The sequence below is a fragment of the Pezoporus wallicus genome, unplaced genomic scaffold (assembly GCF_028554395.1).
Source record: "Pezoporus wallicus isolate ANWC-B61680 ecotype Strahan unplaced genomic scaffold, APGP_CSIRO_Pwel_v1 contig_1181, whole genome shotgun sequence".
Taxonomy (NCBI): Eukaryota; Metazoa; Chordata; class Aves; order Psittaciformes; family Psittacidae; genus Pezoporus; species Pezoporus wallicus.
In genome coordinates, this window is record NW_026641428.1 from 1,275,392 (window position 1) to 1,292,945 (window position 17,554).

The 17,554-nt window shown below is 35.7% G+C and overlaps 1 protein-coding gene across 8 annotated transcripts in view; it reads left to right on the top strand.

Moving 5' to 3' along the window:
- SLC4A10 (solute carrier family 4 member 10) overlaps positions 1-17,554 on the top strand; it is a 150,599-nt gene that overhangs the window by 77,942 nt on the left and 55,103 nt on the right. For all 8 annotated transcript variants that reach the window (XR_008974121.1, XR_008974120.1, XM_057423655.1 and 5 more), the window contains 3 exons: positions 983-1,121; positions 6,210-6,370; positions 17,172-17,360. Coding sequence is in view for 6 of the 8 variants with exons in the window: in XM_057423655.1 (XP_057279638.1) it covers positions 983-1,121; positions 6,210-6,370; positions 17,172-17,360 (489 nt within the window). In the remaining 2 variants the exon portion in view is untranslated. The remainder of the gene's footprint in view (positions 1-982; positions 1,122-6,209; positions 6,371-17,171; positions 17,361-17,554) is intronic.

Below are 17,554 nucleotides of genomic sequence, written 5' to 3' on the forward strand. Positions count from 1 at the left end.
TGTTCTGCTGGATAATCAATTTTTCAGTTGACTGGCAGCCTGGACCCTATCAGCTCTTACAAAGGGCTTTTGGTTCCTCTTAGAAATACAAAATACATTATCAGAAAAAAGAACTGTGTATTTTCAGAGAGACTGGATTTCCTCCGGAGCTTGTTCATTTGAGATTTACATCTAAATAAACAAATAGGATTTATTTTTCTTAAAGAGCCTTACAGAATTTGAGCTATGAACACTGAATATACGTGTATGTTAAGGTACCTTTTGAGTTCTGGAAATTTTCTGAGTGATGTGAAAAACAAATAGTATTTCTCTAAAATGCATTTAGTGTTTTGCACTGAAAGGTTATGAAGAAAAATAACTAGCAAAGAGAAGACTGAGATAGGAAGAGTAAAATAGAGAAATTGGGACAGATAAACGACTTCTTCATTTGTAACAGCCTAACCATGTAGAAACAGTTTACAAAGGGGCAGGGAGTGGTAGGTGTGTAGATGGTGATGTATTCTTGTTGAACTTCCCAGTGTATATTGACATTATAGAGCTTTTTTCCGGTTTCTTTCTGCAGAAAAGGTAAAACAAAGAATGTACATTTAGTATACCAGCTTTGTGAGCTCAGCTGGATCTGTAGATTTAGACTTAAGATGTGGCAGAGTAGTTGTAACACTGGAGTAAAATAGTTTTATCAGCAACATCTATGCTGCTGTCTGTGCTATTTTCTGTGAGATAACATTCCAGGTTCCAATAATCACTATTTCTGTACATCACATTCTATCTTTAGATGAGATTGTTTAATTAGCAGACTAGACAACTATGATAAATAAAGAGGCCTCAGTCTGAAGGTGTTTGTATATGAATATTTTTACAGTATAACTATAATCATATTTTCTGTGTGGCACTAAGTGATAATCTCATGAAATTTTAAATATTTGCTTGCTTGGAAAAGTAAAAATGGTGTTCTGGAGTTTATATTTTTGTTTTTCCCCAGATACCCCATCACAAAGGGTGCAGTTTATTCTGGGTACAGAAGACGATGATGAGGAACACATTCCTCATGATCTTTTTACTGAGCTTGATGAAATTTGTTGGCGTGAAGGAGAGGATGCGGAGTGGAGGGAGACAGCAAGGTGAGTGTTCTCGTGAGTTTTTAAAAATTATCTGTAGCTATTGGTTGCTGGCATATTGAAGAATGATTTGAAAGCTGTGGTGAGATCAGGAACAGATTTTGGGTATAAAGCTTAAATAAAACCATAATTTTAATCCTTGGACTGCTAGTATTACAACTGTATTTGTTGTTTCCCAGAGCCAAATGTTTTGATCTGGATTTATGAAATATAGGTCAGAGTGAATATCAAGGGGAAAAAATATCAAAGTAAACATATCATCTGTATATATAAATTAAAAATTAGTGATTTTATTAATATTTTAGCTCATCATTTTGAGAAACTTTCAAACTTTGTATTCTGTTTGAATCCTCAAGAAGCAGATAAAGTTACCATTATAAAAAGATTGAAGTGAGGAATGAGATTACTTTGGAGCAATAAAATTTTTACATATTCTAGCTATCAATGAACAGTTGATTTTGGGACTTTGAGTATTCAATGTTGGGTTATTTTGTTTTTTTTTTTTTTCTTCTGGTTGTATGAGGTTTTTATTTCCTCTCCCCTCCCCCTTTTTTTGATTTTGTGAGGAGCTACATATGTGGGCTGCTTAGAATGAATATGGCTGTTAGCTTCCCTTTAGTTTTACTGCAAATTCCAGGTTTCCAAGAGGGACACAGAATTTTCTATGACCTTCACTTTCCTTATCTGTCTATAAGAGGCATAGACAGATGCTAAATATAGATCTTAACATGTACAAAATTCTCATATGGGGGTTGTGCTGCAAAATTAATGTAGTAATGTTCCTAACTAATCTTATTAATATTCAGAGAGAGTAAATCTATTCAAGTTAATCATCTGCAGTGTTCTCATACTGATTAAGAATATATAGAACCTTCCAAGAAGGGTATCAGCTTCTACTGTGATTAAAAATAAAAATCACCATGGCTTAGGTTAGTTTTAGGTAGGGAAAAAGCTTCTTTAGTTCAGCTAAAAAAAAAAAATCCTTTGCAGAATTGTGTTTCTGAAAAATGAGAACAATTTTTATTAACATAAATAAGATAGAATTTGAAAGGAATAGGTGAAATAAAGGGTTTTCTGTCTATATAAACGGTTTGATCTGTCTCTATGTACAGCCTTTCCAGTTGTCGTTTGGGAACTAAAGAATCAAAAATGTTTAACAGGAGCAAGATGAGATTGTTGAAAAAGGACATCAAAGCACAGCCAAGAAAACTATATTCAGAAAATACAAAAGTGAAGTATAATAGCTAATACTAAAAATTTCTTTAACTTTAGAAATAAGATGAAAATAAAGAGTTTGGTTGCCATGCAGAAGGAACTGATAAATGATCTTCACTTTGGATCCAAAAATTGCAGACAGCATTTGACGTGGGGTGGCTGGCTGTTAGAACAGGAAGAGATGGCAGTGAAATGACCAAATTCAAAACTGAAACAAGAGTCGAAGTGCTTTATCTGTGCAAATAAGAGTGTGCAATAATTTCCATCCTAGAGAGATGAAAGAACATGTATTTCATGGATATGGTAAATCCTGTCTTCCTGTGAATCTCTCGGGTGCATTGTTGTACTACAAATGCAGCAGCACTGTTCAAAAAAAGATAAAATTGGTTGGGATGAACAGATTTTGGAGCTATGCAGGGCTTAGAGCAATATGTGAAGGAAATAATAATTGTAGACTTGTAGCTAACTGGAAAATTGGATCAAATGCAGTACAGTGGTGTATCATGTCAGACTAACAATAATGCTGTTTAATCAGATAATTAATTTTTGTTTTTCTGACAAAGAAACAGTGGATCTTTATTTTAGTGAAGTATTTGATATGATACAGCAGTGGGAATTTATTACTTAAACTGTTCTAGTGTAAAATTGTATTAGTGGGTAAGGAACTAACTGAACAGGTGCAGTAGGTCATGCTGAAAGATTAAAAACTATTGGTGTGCAAGGTAGTGACAACTAACTTCTGAAGAATTAGTCTTTATAAATAGCTTTATTCTTGAATGACAAAACTAGGACTGTAGTAATGAAACTTGCCGATGATAAGAAATCAGGAGGTATTGTTACTCTAGAAATAAGGATATCATACACAAAGAGCAAAGAGACTTTGAGTAATAGAAATGGGACAGTGTTCAATATGCAAGATCATATACTTAGAAACTAATACACTGGATCCCTTTCAATTTCAGTGGTTGATTCAGGATTTCTAAGGTACTAATTTGATTAAAAGCATGGCATGGAAAGGATGCACCCTTTGTTGCTCTTCCAGCCTTATTACATGTTTTCCACCTGTGTGAAAAATGCCACTAGCAGTATTTGTTAATCTTATTGTCTAGCATTGGACATAATGCCATGTAGATGAATTAAAATTCAAAGGATAGAGGTCATTAATTGTCTTTAATGAGAATGATGGCACTAAGTAATTCTGTATTCATTTCACTAAGCTCTGCATGGACTGAAGGGGTGGGTTCACTCTGATGCAGTAAATCCGCATCTTCGTATTTTCTGTCTGATTGAAAGTGCACAAACAGTTCAGGTTTACAATTTTTAAAAAATGGTTTTATGCTTTTTGCTCAAGATACTTGGGATGTTTTGTTCTTATTTGATCAAAATAGTAACATATCAAAGGGAACCATGGATAGGATTTAACCGAAGCTTGGTGGTTTCCCCCCCTAACCCTCAACATCTCTCATGAGCAAAAGCATTCCTGCAGATTAATTAGTAAGAACAAGAAAAAGTGCACTGCTGTTGCAGCCTGTTCCATTCCAGGATCTGTTTTAGGCTTTCCTATCCATGGAATGACGTAGTTATGTGGACACAGTGATAAAATTTACTATTTTTTCCCCCATTAATTGATTTCAAGCCAGAAGAAACATTCTTTTAAAATCAATAAAAATCAGTTTTAATATTTTTTGTGTGAAGAATGCATGATGTTTCTGTTCTGAAAAAAATATCTCCAGTAAGCTTGTAGAGCAGCACATTGACGCAAACCAGTTGTACTTTATACACACAATAGTATAGTTGCAGATTGCAGCTGTTAGGAAAGAAGTTCATGTTAAAATCTATCCTAATAACCTCTTGTGATCGTGGCTGGAAAATAGTGCCTGGTTTGTGGCAAGTTTTACCCAAACTGTTAAGACTCATCTGCTAATATAAAATGAAAATTTTAGGGAGAATATCGCTATGTTTCTGGAAAAGAAAAGAATGTATTGTAGGAAGGAAAATAGAAAGACACTTTGGAACCAACAGGAAAGTGTTTAGGCTTGAGTTTTAATGAAAATAAACCTCTGTCCATAGTTAGAAAGTAACTTATTAGTGAGAATAAATGGATGTACTAGGGAAAAACTATGAAGTGAAAATGCATCTTCACTGGATCAGAACATTCTTCAAAGATATTAAGTCACAAAAAACTTAGGTTTGTCACTTCTGTTTTGTCTCTGATATGCTTGTTTATTTTCAAATTGGGATAGGAAGGCAAAACTCATGTGGAGATTGTAAGATTACATTTATACGTTGACTCTTGAGCGGGTTTTGAATGTATACTCCAGCTCTTTGCTGCAGACAGAAAAGACTATAAAATAGATCATGTTAAAGTCTCCAACTTCATGTTCTGTACAGTTAGAAGAAATGGAATGCATCAGGAATGGAGCCTATATGCTGATGATGAGTGGGGTCACTGAAGTATTGGTTGCTCGCAGGGTGGCCTCAGGAGGGGAAGAGTCTGATACACAGGGACTGAAAGGAGAGAATTGTCTAGAGTACATGTACACGGGCATATTTAACAAGTAGGAGCAGAGATAGGCGGGTGGGCTGGGAACAGAAGAGGCCAGTTGTGTTTGGTGTGTTACTGGGCTGCTTGGTAAAACTGGAAATTGCTTAGCTTCAGAGGTCCTAAGGCTCTGTACTTCCCTGCTGTCTGGAAGTAAGTGTGAAGGTGCTGTCAAGGTGTGAGGCTCAGCTTGGCTCCTCTGCTGCCTGGTCCATATGAAATAGCTGCGTGCTATTGTGTCAAGTGACTTGTGCTGTGGCTGTAGCTGTTCAGACCTTGCCAAGCTGGCAGGCTGTATGGCTTCACACAGCAACATCTGTGTATGCTTGAAAGACTTAATAACTTTAATTTAAAACATTTTTGCATATGTTAACAGACTTTTCTTCTTTCTTTTTTTTTTGTTTGTTTAGTATTCTTTTATCATTTTAGTGTAATTTCAATTAGTAAAAAATTAAAAAGTCATGCAAGAAATTCATCCAGCTGGCTAGTAAAAAAAGACTTGATCCTCTCATGCCAGTTTCATGTTGTCTCTGCAGATTTACATGGAACCTGAGAACAGGAGAACGAGACTCAGAATAGTGAGATATGATATTATTGGTGTCTGAAGTGATATTTCATGCCATTCATGTGACTGTTTTACCTTAATAAGGCCTTAATTGGGGCTTGAAAGACTTCACAAGTGTTTACACATTGCTTGTGTGTACTTGTATGTGCCTGTGAGGTTTTTCATTTTAATTAGCTTTTACGCGAAAAGTAGCCTAAATTTTGCACGTTTAAACTGCCTTTATGATTAGCTTAGTGCAGGTAAGTAACTAACAACTTAAAACAAGTTCATAATAGGCTTTTGTGGTGATGGTACTGGATGCAATTCTGTGAAGTGTGAATATGTCAGTATGTTTACTTTAAATGAAATATGTCTCTTTGTTATGTTTAGTCCAAAATGAAGACTAACTGGAGAAAGTTCTATCCTGTGTTCTGATGATGTATAGCTTTTCTTTTTCTCTACCAGAAATTCTCAATTTTTTTCATACTACTTGTTTTATTATAGAAATATCATTGTACGCCAAAGATTTGCTCAAATTTTCTGTAAAATACAGTAATAATTACTTAATATGCTTCTCTTTTAATCTGTGTGATCAGAATTTATCTTCAAAAATGGTATAATACAGCATTATATAGGAAGAACCAGACAAGGGAAGATTCTAGTATTTCCTACAAAGGAAGAATAAAGTGAAATTCAAACACATTTAACAGTGATCTTTCAATATCCGTAGAAGTAATTGATACTTAATTTCTTATGAGCAACGGAGTTATAAAATTGGTTGTTTGTACAGGTGGTTGAAGTTTGAAGAAGATGTAGAGGATGGTGGAGAGAGGTGGAGCAAGCCCTATGTTGCCACGCTGTCACTTCATAGCTTGTTTGAGCTGAGGAGCTGTATCCTGAATGGCACAGTCCTTTTGGACATGAGAGCTAATTCCATAGAAGAAATTGCAGGTAAGTATTGATGCTGCATTTATTAGTTATGAAAATAATAAAAATAAAATGCTTACAAGATAACTATTGCATAATGATCAGTCCTAGGAAATATTTTACTCATATATTAGAAAATATATTAGAAAAGATCTAATATCTGACACAACTAGTAAATATTTATATTTTTTGTATAAACTTCGCTATTTACACAATCAATTCTTATGTAAAGGGGAACATTAAAATGAAGCAGAGTGGACAGTTGAGATTTATTTCTGTATTTCTCTGGCATGTTCTCTGCTCTTGCTGTGACACCTCACATTGTGAATGATGTGTGTGCTAGCTTCCACAGACTTAATCTATTGCTATGCTAATTGCAGACATTCTATCTTAAAAAATATGTGTGTATATATATATATATATATAGGGAAGTGTGCATCATAATTATGTAACACAGTTTAAAAACCATGTCTCTGAGTTGAGAGTAAAACCAAGAACGATAATACGAAGTGTAACTTTTAAAACAATTTTCAGGTACGTTAATTTCTTTAACTAAAGTTTAGTGTGTTTTTTCCAGTAAAGGTGTATTTGGCAGTTGCAATTCTAGAGCTTTTGAGAACCCTAAAAGCAGAAAGCAAGAGAGAACATAATGGATGATTCTTCTAAGAGTATGAGTGAGATTGAGACTGAATGCCATTTTCTGCGTTCCTGGTGTTTCCCATAAGGCTTATAACTAGTTAACTTCAGGGGCCTTTTTTCATGGCAGTGCATTTGTTACTGTAATGGAACAGGTTGTTATGGGCTGTATAGTGCAAACCTGTAATAGATGATCTTAGGGAGTCCTAAAACTACAAAGGTTGTGTAGCTGTGTTAGGATCATTGCTATAGTCTGGTATATTAATTTCCCTTCCTAAATACAGCAGCTAATTAGATTTAGATAACTTACAAATAAATTTGTTAATAGACATAAAGTAGGTTTCTGTAGTCTGTCAAGACAAGGATAATATATGTATTATAAACATATTCGCATTAGACTTTAAAACTCGTCATTAAAATGTTAACACCCTGTCCAAGGGTTCATGTTCCCTAGAGGGTTTCTAGTGCTGTGTCCTTGGTCGTGTTATTTAAAAATCTCTGTCCCTCCCTGCAGAGAAGACATAGAGCGAAGACCAGTACTGTTTTGTAATCTGTGGTCTCTAATTTTCTTTTTATCTTCCTTTAGTATGAGCTAGTCTCACACTCATGATGGTTACTGGACTGGTTTCCTTACATATCTTACATCTACTTGAATGTTTTTCCTTACTTCTACCTTACTCTATTTCACAACATTTCTGAAAATGATGCTGTATCTGTAAATCATACATTTGACACTTCATACAAATTACATGAATCTCGTTATCTAATACAAATACAGTATTAGATTTATGGTATGCTCCGTACTGCAAACTTTTCTAGAAGATCAAACTTGACTGAACAGGTGTAAATTTGGGAAGGAGCACCTGCACAGAGAAATGGTGCATGAGTGGCTGTTGGGGCCTTTTTGTTGCCTTGTCACAAGTGCAAAGTAGCATGTTAACAGAGAGTGTAAAATACACAAATAAAAATACTGGACTTTTGTTTAGGTAGAGGTAAAAAAGATATCAAGAAAAAATTCTAAAATTATCAGGAAAACTGCTTTGTGGGTGATATATGTCTATGTAAGGGCCAGGTAAAATTTTAGTTATTTAGTTATTATCAGGTAAGGGGGATATTGTTCAGTGGGCTATATTTAACAGTGGAGTTAAAATTGGCTCAAGTAGTGGTAGCTGCTTTTTGCCTTTACCTTTCCCAAATCGTTTATGTCAAACTGACGCAAGATATTATTAATCCAAATCTGCAGAAACTTGTGTGGGTTTCTGTTCTGTGTTGAGAGCCCATTCTCCCATGAATCATGGTCTGAATCAGAGCTTGAAAGTTTGTCTTTATAATGAGAAAAGATAAACATGAAGAATAAAAAGCAGATGATTCGAAAGAACAAAAGTTTATCAGTATAGAGTCATAGAATGGTTGGTCCCAGTATGCTGCTTTATTAATATTTTTAACAATCAAGAATTACTTAGGTCAGCTGCTTGATATTTTTATTTTTTTTTTTTTTTTTGCTAAAATAGCACATTAGAATTTTCAAGTTCAAGCTTTACATTTTTAATCTAGAAATTGCAACTTCTTCTGTAGTCAACTAAGAGATCCCTTCCAAAATTAAGTAGATAAAAAAGTAAGGATTAATGCAATAAAAATAACTTCAACAAACTTCTGTTTTTTTCCTGGTTTTGGAAGATACTGTATAGTAAGACCACAATGCATTCATGTTTATAATCTCTTAATCCCTAGTTATTAGCTATAGTAATTTTGTTTGTTTGTTTAGTTAACATGGCCAAAGATTTGAGCATTCACAACAGTATCTTGATTTGTTGATTAGGAAAATGTGTCCTGAGAAGAGGCTTTAGGATGACTTTCATGAATGGGCATGTGCTATTTTCACTTTAAAAGTACCCGTTGTTTTGTCAGATTTCGGTATATTTTGTTTGTTGCCTTATTTGAACTGGTAGGCATGCCTTTCTGAGAAGGTGATCTGACATGCAATAAATTTGCATGGGTCTTGCTTTGTCTGTGACAGAGGATTTCCACTACTCTCCTCTCCCGCCCCTCAATTCAATATGGAATGATATAATTATTTTGCAGCAGGTTCTTCTGGCAAGTGAATCAATCTGTAAATTGCCCACGTTCTGTGTTAGGTTTTTTTGAACAGATTTCTCCCTCTGACCCTGTGAAATAAGGTTGCTGTTCCGTTTGCTTTTCTCTAATATTTTTATTTGTCTTCTAATGCTGTTTTCCTCTTCCTCAATCAAGTTCTTTTGTAACTTGTTAGTCTAACACTACATATGTAGTTCATTCTCTCCAGTGCTTACAAAATGTTACAAAGAGTGTAGCATTCATTAAGCAGTGCTGGGAGAAGGAGACTAATACGAGTGGTGACTGTATGCCACCAAGATACATGTGCTAGGTATGTTAGAAATTTGGTTATTCCAAATAATATGACAGGCTGCTCTTTTTCCTTATAAAGGACTACTGGACCTAAAGATTAGACAGAACTTGTATTTCTCAGGAAAGCCTTTCTTGTCTGTTCTACTCAGTTGCTATTCACTGCCAGTAGTTACAGTCCTACTTATTGTGTGCTTCACAGTACAAAATTGTTTTCTGGTGTTGCTGTGTATTACAGTTTGTATCTGACAGTCTCAGCACTTTAGAATGTAAAGAAATGGTTGATCTCACCTGTTGGCTTAATTGTTTTTTTTTCTACCTCTCTCCTCGTTTTGCTTGCTAGCCATTCTCACGGTTGCTAGTCCCGTGATACTGAAGGTCACTTTTGGTTGTTCTTTTCAATGCTACTGTGTATACCGCATGTAGAAGAATTTGCCAGAAGAGATTATACCATGCGGTTTTAAGTGTTACTCCTAAATTAACTTCGGTTCTTGTACTTCTGGTTTGTAGTTTATTATTATGGGTTTTGTTTTTTAATGCAATCTATTGACAGTTTTACTGCATTATATAGTGCATCATATCTTTTGAGAGCAAATAAATAATTTTGTGCATGTACTTTCTTTACACTTAACACTTTGTTAGGAAGAAAAATGCGTGTTGTGTATTTGTTGATAATGTCTTGCTATCTGGGCTATATTCCAATATCAAAGTACATTTCTGCAAATGTAGTGCCAGTCTTTGTATCCTTGAAAGAGGTGTACTTAATCTTCCTTGCTAAATTGAGACAAAGAATTCCTATTTGTTTTAGTCAAGGCTTTTAATCTGTAAACACTTACTCGCTAAGGCATTAAACTCTCAGCACTTAGCCCTTGAAAATTTCTTTTATTAAAGCCAATGTTTTAAGACCTTAATGGGCTTGTGGCAAAATCTACAGATGAAAAATGTCTTTTATACTGTTTGCATGGCTCCCAGAACATTTTGTATTTCATCCCTGGAAACTCTGATGGCTCTGCATAAGAATATTTTGGCACCGGTGATGTGGTGAGAATTTTTAAATCATCTTGTCTTCCAGCATGTCCATTCTTTATTAGATTCTTTTTCATTCCAACTGTGTTATTGAAAATGACTTGGTCTACAAGTATCTAAATTTCTTTGGGCAGTCACCCAATTTTCTTTGTCAATAAAGAACTTATTTGTACCTATGATGCTGAATTCACACTCACAATGTAATAGAGACTTCTGAGATAAATTTCCAACATTGTCATCGTGCAGCAAACCAGCATATTTATTCTTGAAGTTTCTTAAATATTTTTAAGATGGATTATACTTTTTCCTTGAAAAGAGCTCAATTCCTGTGTTGAATTTTTCCTGTTTTAAAATGCGCTTTTTATTAAACATATTTTAGAGTTTTTTGTTACTATTTTTAATATGTGACATTCTTTTTTTCATATGTCTTTGCAGTGGCTCCTATATCAGTAAGCTAGCACTCCATGCACAAGGAATTCCTTTGAACATTTGATGTAGTAATATTTTATCGATCACTTCTGTATAGAACATATGCTAAAAGGAAGTCTGAAAAATCTATGTAATCAAAACAATTTATTTTGGAACTTGTCTCTTGAGGAGGTATTTGCCAGTGTCTGGCTGCACCATTAGAGAGCAGCTTCACAGTGTTGTTCAAGTTGGCAGATTAAAATGTTCTCTTTTGATATTTTCATTTAATTCCTTTGAAACCATGTAGATTCTCAGATTACCATCTGTTTTTTGATTGTAACCACTGAATGAACCCAAAAGGTTCTTCTACTTAACATATGATGCCATTTTCTGCTGTTTGGTTCAAAAACTGTTTGGTCCAGCCTTTAATGGCAATACTTTCTTTACAATATGAATCACAGATCTTGCGTTTTCTTGGTAGTTGTGCAGAGTGTACTGTGAACAAATGTCAAACCTTGTCAAATACAAACTGCGGCCTCAGCGTTGCACAGCAGTGCTTTGAGGACTTACGCATGTTTCAAATATTAGATAGTCCCACTTTTTTAAATAGATTAAATGTAAAAATGGTTTATTTTTTAAATTAAATTCTAAATATTTCCATGCTTTCCAGTCCAGAGATCTTTTTTTCCTTTCTCAGTCTTTTGTATGTTTCTCACAATCGAATTTTCAGTCTGTGTAACAGCTTAATCTTGTGATTGAGGTCACTCGACTCTGTGCTCAACAACTCGGGGTATTACATCCCAAGTGTGCAGTTTTATTGAATTCAGTAATATCATGTTAAGCTTTCAGTCTGAACAAGTCTTCTTTTGCTTCTGTTTGCTTTAGGCTATATTAAGTGCTATTAATGATATATTTAAACTGGCTTCAGTTTAGATTTTATTTCACGTGGAGCCTTTTGTTTCAGTTGCAACACTTGTGTTATATTTCTGTCAGTGCTTGTATGGTAACTTTAACTTCAACACTGTAACAAAGTATGGAATTGGCTGTGAGCAGTCTGCTTCTCTGTTTGACCCTACACCTGTCTTTCGTTCAACTTTCACCTTCTCAGTCACCCAGGTTTTCGCCATTTGTTTGCTTTATTTATAGCTTATTATTCAGTGATTATCTCTACAAAGGAACCCCTGTCAGGTTTTGTTCCTTTGCCCATGGGTGAATTGTGTTCTAGTGTTTTGGTTTAGTGTTTTCCCATGATAACCAGAAACCTGGGAATTTCTTAGATTGCACAGGTCAATCTCAGCTTTCGTCTTGTGTGTAGAGACATTAATAAGTATCACTCATGGCTCTTGCTCTGTTTAGAGATGCAAAGTATATTGTTCTATAAGGTCTCCATTCTTCCTTTGGTAGCATCCACTGTGGCATGATAGAATACCTCTGACTTAGAACTGTGCTTGCTGTCTGAGATGCAAGCTGGGAATTTTAGCCTCATCTCTACATTTTATGATTTTATGAAATACTTGCTCTTGTTCTTCAGTAAAATTGCTTTGCTAATAATTTAAAAAGAAAAAAAAGATTGTTCACTTTCTTGTCTTTCAAGTAATTCAGTGGAGAGGTTGAACAAAGTAATTTCAGGTAGAGCTGGAAATAGAATGTGTTTCTCAGTGCACTGGAATGTTCTGCCTCCTTGGATGAGTGGGCTAAATCCACTGGCTTAGATACCTTGTTTATAGTCACCATTGTAAACACTGTAAATGGGTCTTGGTTCACAAGTGCAGCCCAAGAATTCTAATAATTAGTTTTGCTTCTGGTGTCTTAACTCACTAGGGAAGTATATATTTGATATAAGAGACAGCTTAAAATAAAGGACAACATTTCAGCTGAATGTCTTCTGTAAAGCACCGTCTTAGGTTTACTTGTGTTTTATTCTCCCCTATCTTTAAGGGAGAGAAAACAACCACAAAACCGAACAATCCTTGGCTTTTAAATTAGGTTTTGTAGTCAGCTGTCAAGGCAGTCATGACGCACACAAAAACCCATGTGTTCTATTTTTTGTCATTAATCTCTCATTTTGTCTTGCAGTTGCACAGTTACAAAATTTGGAAGATTGAAAGGTGTAAATACTGGCAATTTTGCCAGTATATATTGGGTTCAGTTTCTTCTGCTGTAAACTGTCAGTGCCAGCCTTTATCAGGAGAATATGAGCTCAGCAATTAAGACCTTGTATTCCTTCTGGTACACAGCTCAAAAAAAAAAAGCAAACTGAACCCAAAAAACCCATCTCTAGATCTTGTTTCTTTACTCACCACTGCAAAAGTCAGGCCCAGTTTAGCCTGTTTACCTGTTAGTAATTTCTTTTCAGACAGCGCAGTCTACCTTCTATATATTTATTCTGTTTTATATGGGAGTTTTGTGTATGTAAGGTGATGGGCACACTGTGAACCTGTGACCTGTGTCCACAGTTGAGTGTCTCCATATTGCTTGTTTGCTTCGGCCTGGGATGCCTCCATGTGGATATGGCTGCATGTCTGTCTACAAAACTGCAGTGTGTGATAGGCATCTCCAGAGTGCGTGGAAGCGGCCAACCTGCTTTTGCATCTTTGCTGGCTCTTGAGGTGGGACAGATGCATTTTTCTGTGAGGGGCAACACATGAGCTGCAGTACTGAACTGATGTGAAGTGTCTCTTGCCTGATGCTCTAATTCACATCCGAGGTAAATTGTTCAAAGGTGATGAGGGTTTACATTTGAGTTCCTACAGTAGTTTAAGTTCTCACATTGCCCACATGTACTCACAAAACCAATTATATGTAAATGATGTATTGTAACTGTAACAAGAAAACATTCTTGAAATGATATGAAACCGCAAGTTTCTTTGAATCTTTTCAAACAACGAGGGCAGGAGGAATGTCTGTCCTTAACTGAAGAAAAAATTGATTTCATGGTTCTGGCATGAATCAAGATTCCTTAAGGAAAAAGCATCCTACTTCAGTGTTTGTGATGTCAGCAGAAATGGTAAGGTGTGAGCAATTAGTAGAATAGGTAACACTATGCTGAGGGGTATTCCACACATTGCATCTTGCTGAAAGCTCCATATGGTTGTGAAACATCCTTGAAAAATCTTATGGTAAGCTGTGTCTCTGGCTCTGCGGAATTTAAAAGGTCATTCAAGAGGAAAATTCTTTAAAACAAACAATCCCTAAACCTTTGTTGCTGAGCACAGGAACCCTGGAGAGTCTCTGTTGCTACACAGGAATGTAGCTGAGATACAGTGCTGTAAAGTTTCAGATCTGTATTCTTTACTGTCTTTTTGTCACATGGAATTTGGAGAAATGGCCATGTGCTCTAGACACAAAAACACAAAAACAGGGCTTTGAAAAGAACATACAGCTTCAACTGGTGGGACCATGTAGAATCTTCTCACATGATTAAGGAAATAGAGTTTGTTTTGAAAAGGAGATGTTTAAAATGCTCCTGTTTGCCATTTACTTTTGGGCTTTAACTGTGTTGCTCTTGTTTTGAAGCTTATCTTTGCAATCAAGAGTGTTATCACTACATTGCAGGTGCTTGGGCTTATAAAAGATATGTTGAGAAACTTGAGAAGAAACTGAAGTGGAATCCCATAATGACAGGTGCTGAAGGAGACAGTCTTTCTTATTATTATTCACATCTGTTCATGTCTTGAAAAAATGGTCAAAATACAGCAATCTGGCAGTAATTTGACTGCATTTAAACTCCTACAGCTGCTACTGCAAGTGGGTCTGTATTAAAGGAATGACAACTGAAGGGGAGTATCAAGGCAAGAAAACACGTCTTCACTCTTTCCAAATCTGAATGCATCTTCTCTTTTTACATGTGGCAGAGATGCTAAAGTAGAGGGGAAGTTTTTTTTTTAAAAAAAAGAGAAAACTTAAGGTAAGCCACTTTCTTCTCAGTTTTGCAGGAAACAAAAATTGTTAGTCACACCGGCACTCAGCTCCATGGCTTGTGTGACTGTTAATTAGTCTAGCAGAGCATCTAGGCAAGAAAGAGGATAAGGATATGATTTTCCTGGCTTTTGTGTCTCCTCAAGTGAATCATCTTAAATATTGACATCATCCTCAGCAGTTAATATGTTTTAATATTTACTATGGAAAATGTAATTCCAGGAATGACACCATATTAGTAGAGTTACATTGATCTGTAAGCAAAGTGATGACTGCAACTTTAAATTTGGCTGCTCTAGAGTCGTTTTTTTCAGCTCTTCCTTTTGATTTCTGTCTTAGAGCGACTCAAAGAAGGTAATCTTTGGTTTTGCATCTTCTACAATTTTTCTTTTGGTGAGCAGAATTTAAAAGGAGTGGGGAGAGGATCAATTCAATTGTGCTTTAGCACATATGCCCTAAGTTATGTATGTATTATTTATTTTTATCTTCTAGAGATCACCTTTCATGTTACAGAAAGTACTGGCCTGTTTTGGGAACTGTAACATGAAAATTCATGTAGTAAGGCTGTCTAAAGGGAAGATGGGCTTATCCTCAGGGCAAAGCCAGTTCCTGAAGAGGCAGTAGAGTTGAGCAGGAAAATGAACATTTTTCTTGGAGCTGGAGCTTTCTTTTCTTTTTCTCATGTTTTGCAAATTCTTGGCTCCTCCTGACAAAAAAATCTGCTGAAGACTTTCTCTTAAACTTGTGTTACCTTCTTTTTTGCCTTTCTGTCACTCATCTTGCTTTTATGCCTCTCTGTCTCTTCCATTAGAGTCAAGTGTCATGGAAACATAACAGTGTTTGTCTAGGCTGCCAGTGTAGAGGTAATTGACCTGCTGGTGTGTTGACCCTGGAGATAAAAGTTCCATTCAGAGTCAGGTGAAGCGCCCTGAAGACAGGTTTTACTCCTTTAGGCATACCACAAGGAAGTACTACTCTTCAGTATTAGCTGTTTGGTCAGCTCTGTCTACTGCACAGAATGTAATTGCTGGAGACAGTCAAAGGCAGTGTCAAAAACCTTTGCATTACTGTTCATTGTGAGATGTGCATACATCTCTCATGTTTGCATCTGCCGACAGCTGAATTTATCTGTGGTCCTAATGTTCTCTTTTTATGTGTGTGTGTGTGATCATAGAGGTAAGATTTGTTGGTGGCCTCTACATAGCAAGTGAAATTTGTTGTTCAGCTCTTAAAGCAGCCTATGTATAGGATGTATTGGCTTGTTACGTGGATATTGAGAATTCAGCAAAACTGCTGTGTTTTTTAAATGTATGCACAGGGCACAGTTGACTGTTAGCAATTAAACTCTGCTTTTAACCAGCATAATTGTTGGGTGCCTTTTATTATCTCTCTTCCTTTCCCTTGCTCTTGGCAACTATCAAATACCTGACAAATTATGTCTCTACTGATGATGCATCTGCTTTTTCTTTTTTTTCTCCCTGCTCTGCTTGCTTTCCCACAGAGTTTACTGGCAGATAAGAATCTGACTGCAGCACACAATCATGATGTGTCTGAATTTTCAGTACAAGGAGTTTTTGACTCAGCTTATTATATCACTGTTTTTGTGCAGTGCATTTCTTCAAATTGATGTACAAGGACAGTGTGTACTTAGCTGCTGTTTTACTTGCTTTGGTACAGATTTTTTTTTCTTACTTTTTCTCTTAAGTGTTATTACTGTTGCTAGCAGGATTTCCCAAAATAATAATTCACAGAAAAATTCTGAGTGGTTCTTTCCCATTTGAAATATATAATGTAAATATTTACCAGTAGTTTTGAATATGAATAAGTAAGAATATTTTCTGCTGGTGGACTGCAAAAATGGTTGTAATTTCTTAGCAGGGGGATCTGTTTCACTCACACCTCTATGTAATGATTCTCTTGCAAGAACATGTACATCTGGCAGTAGAATGAGATCCTATTAAGTATTTGCAAATGATGCAGCAAAATTTCATGTATTATCTGAAATTTCTTTAGACTGTACTGAAAGTATTGTAATTATAGTGACAAGAAATAAAGAGCTAAAGTGTGATGTGCTGTGATAAGTGTAAGGGAACAAAAAAGTTGTTTCCTGTTGTTTCCTGACAGCGTACAAGTCCTTTGCAGCAAATAGGGTAGCATTTATTTTTGGGGCGGGGGAAAGAAGGAAAAAGAGCGCTTAGGGACTGACTTCAAAGCTACATAGGTGACCTTAATTTGGGAACTACATATCTTTTGAGGGCTTGACTTTTTTCCATTGATAGTAACCTTATTTATTTATCTATTTATTTATTTATTTATTTTTACTGAGAGTGCAACACTTCTAGATAAAACTTAACATTTAATTTGTCTTGTTAAAGGACTAATTCTTATTATTGTAATTGAAAAATTTAAGTGTTTCCACTTTCCCCTCTTTTATCATGTTTATGTATGTTTTCAGATATGATTCTGGACCAGCAGGTGGGTTCTGGGCAGCTCAGCGAGGATGTTCGTCACAGAGTGCACGAGGCATTACTGAAACAGCATCACCATCAAAACCAGAAGAAGCTGAGTAACAGGATCCCAATTGTGAGATCCTTTGCTGATATTGGAAAGAAGCAATCGGAGCCTCATTCCATGGATAAAAATGGTAATGCATTGCTTTAGTTTGTGTTTTGGACTTTCAGTAATATCTACCTGTTGAGTATTGCATGTGCTTCGTACCCAAAGCTTGAACTTGGCGTGATTCTGCTCTGAAAAGCTACTGTGTGAAAGTGGTACCTGCTACATGAGACTTGTTACTCTAATGCATTAAGTAACACACCTGTTTAAATTAGAAATTCA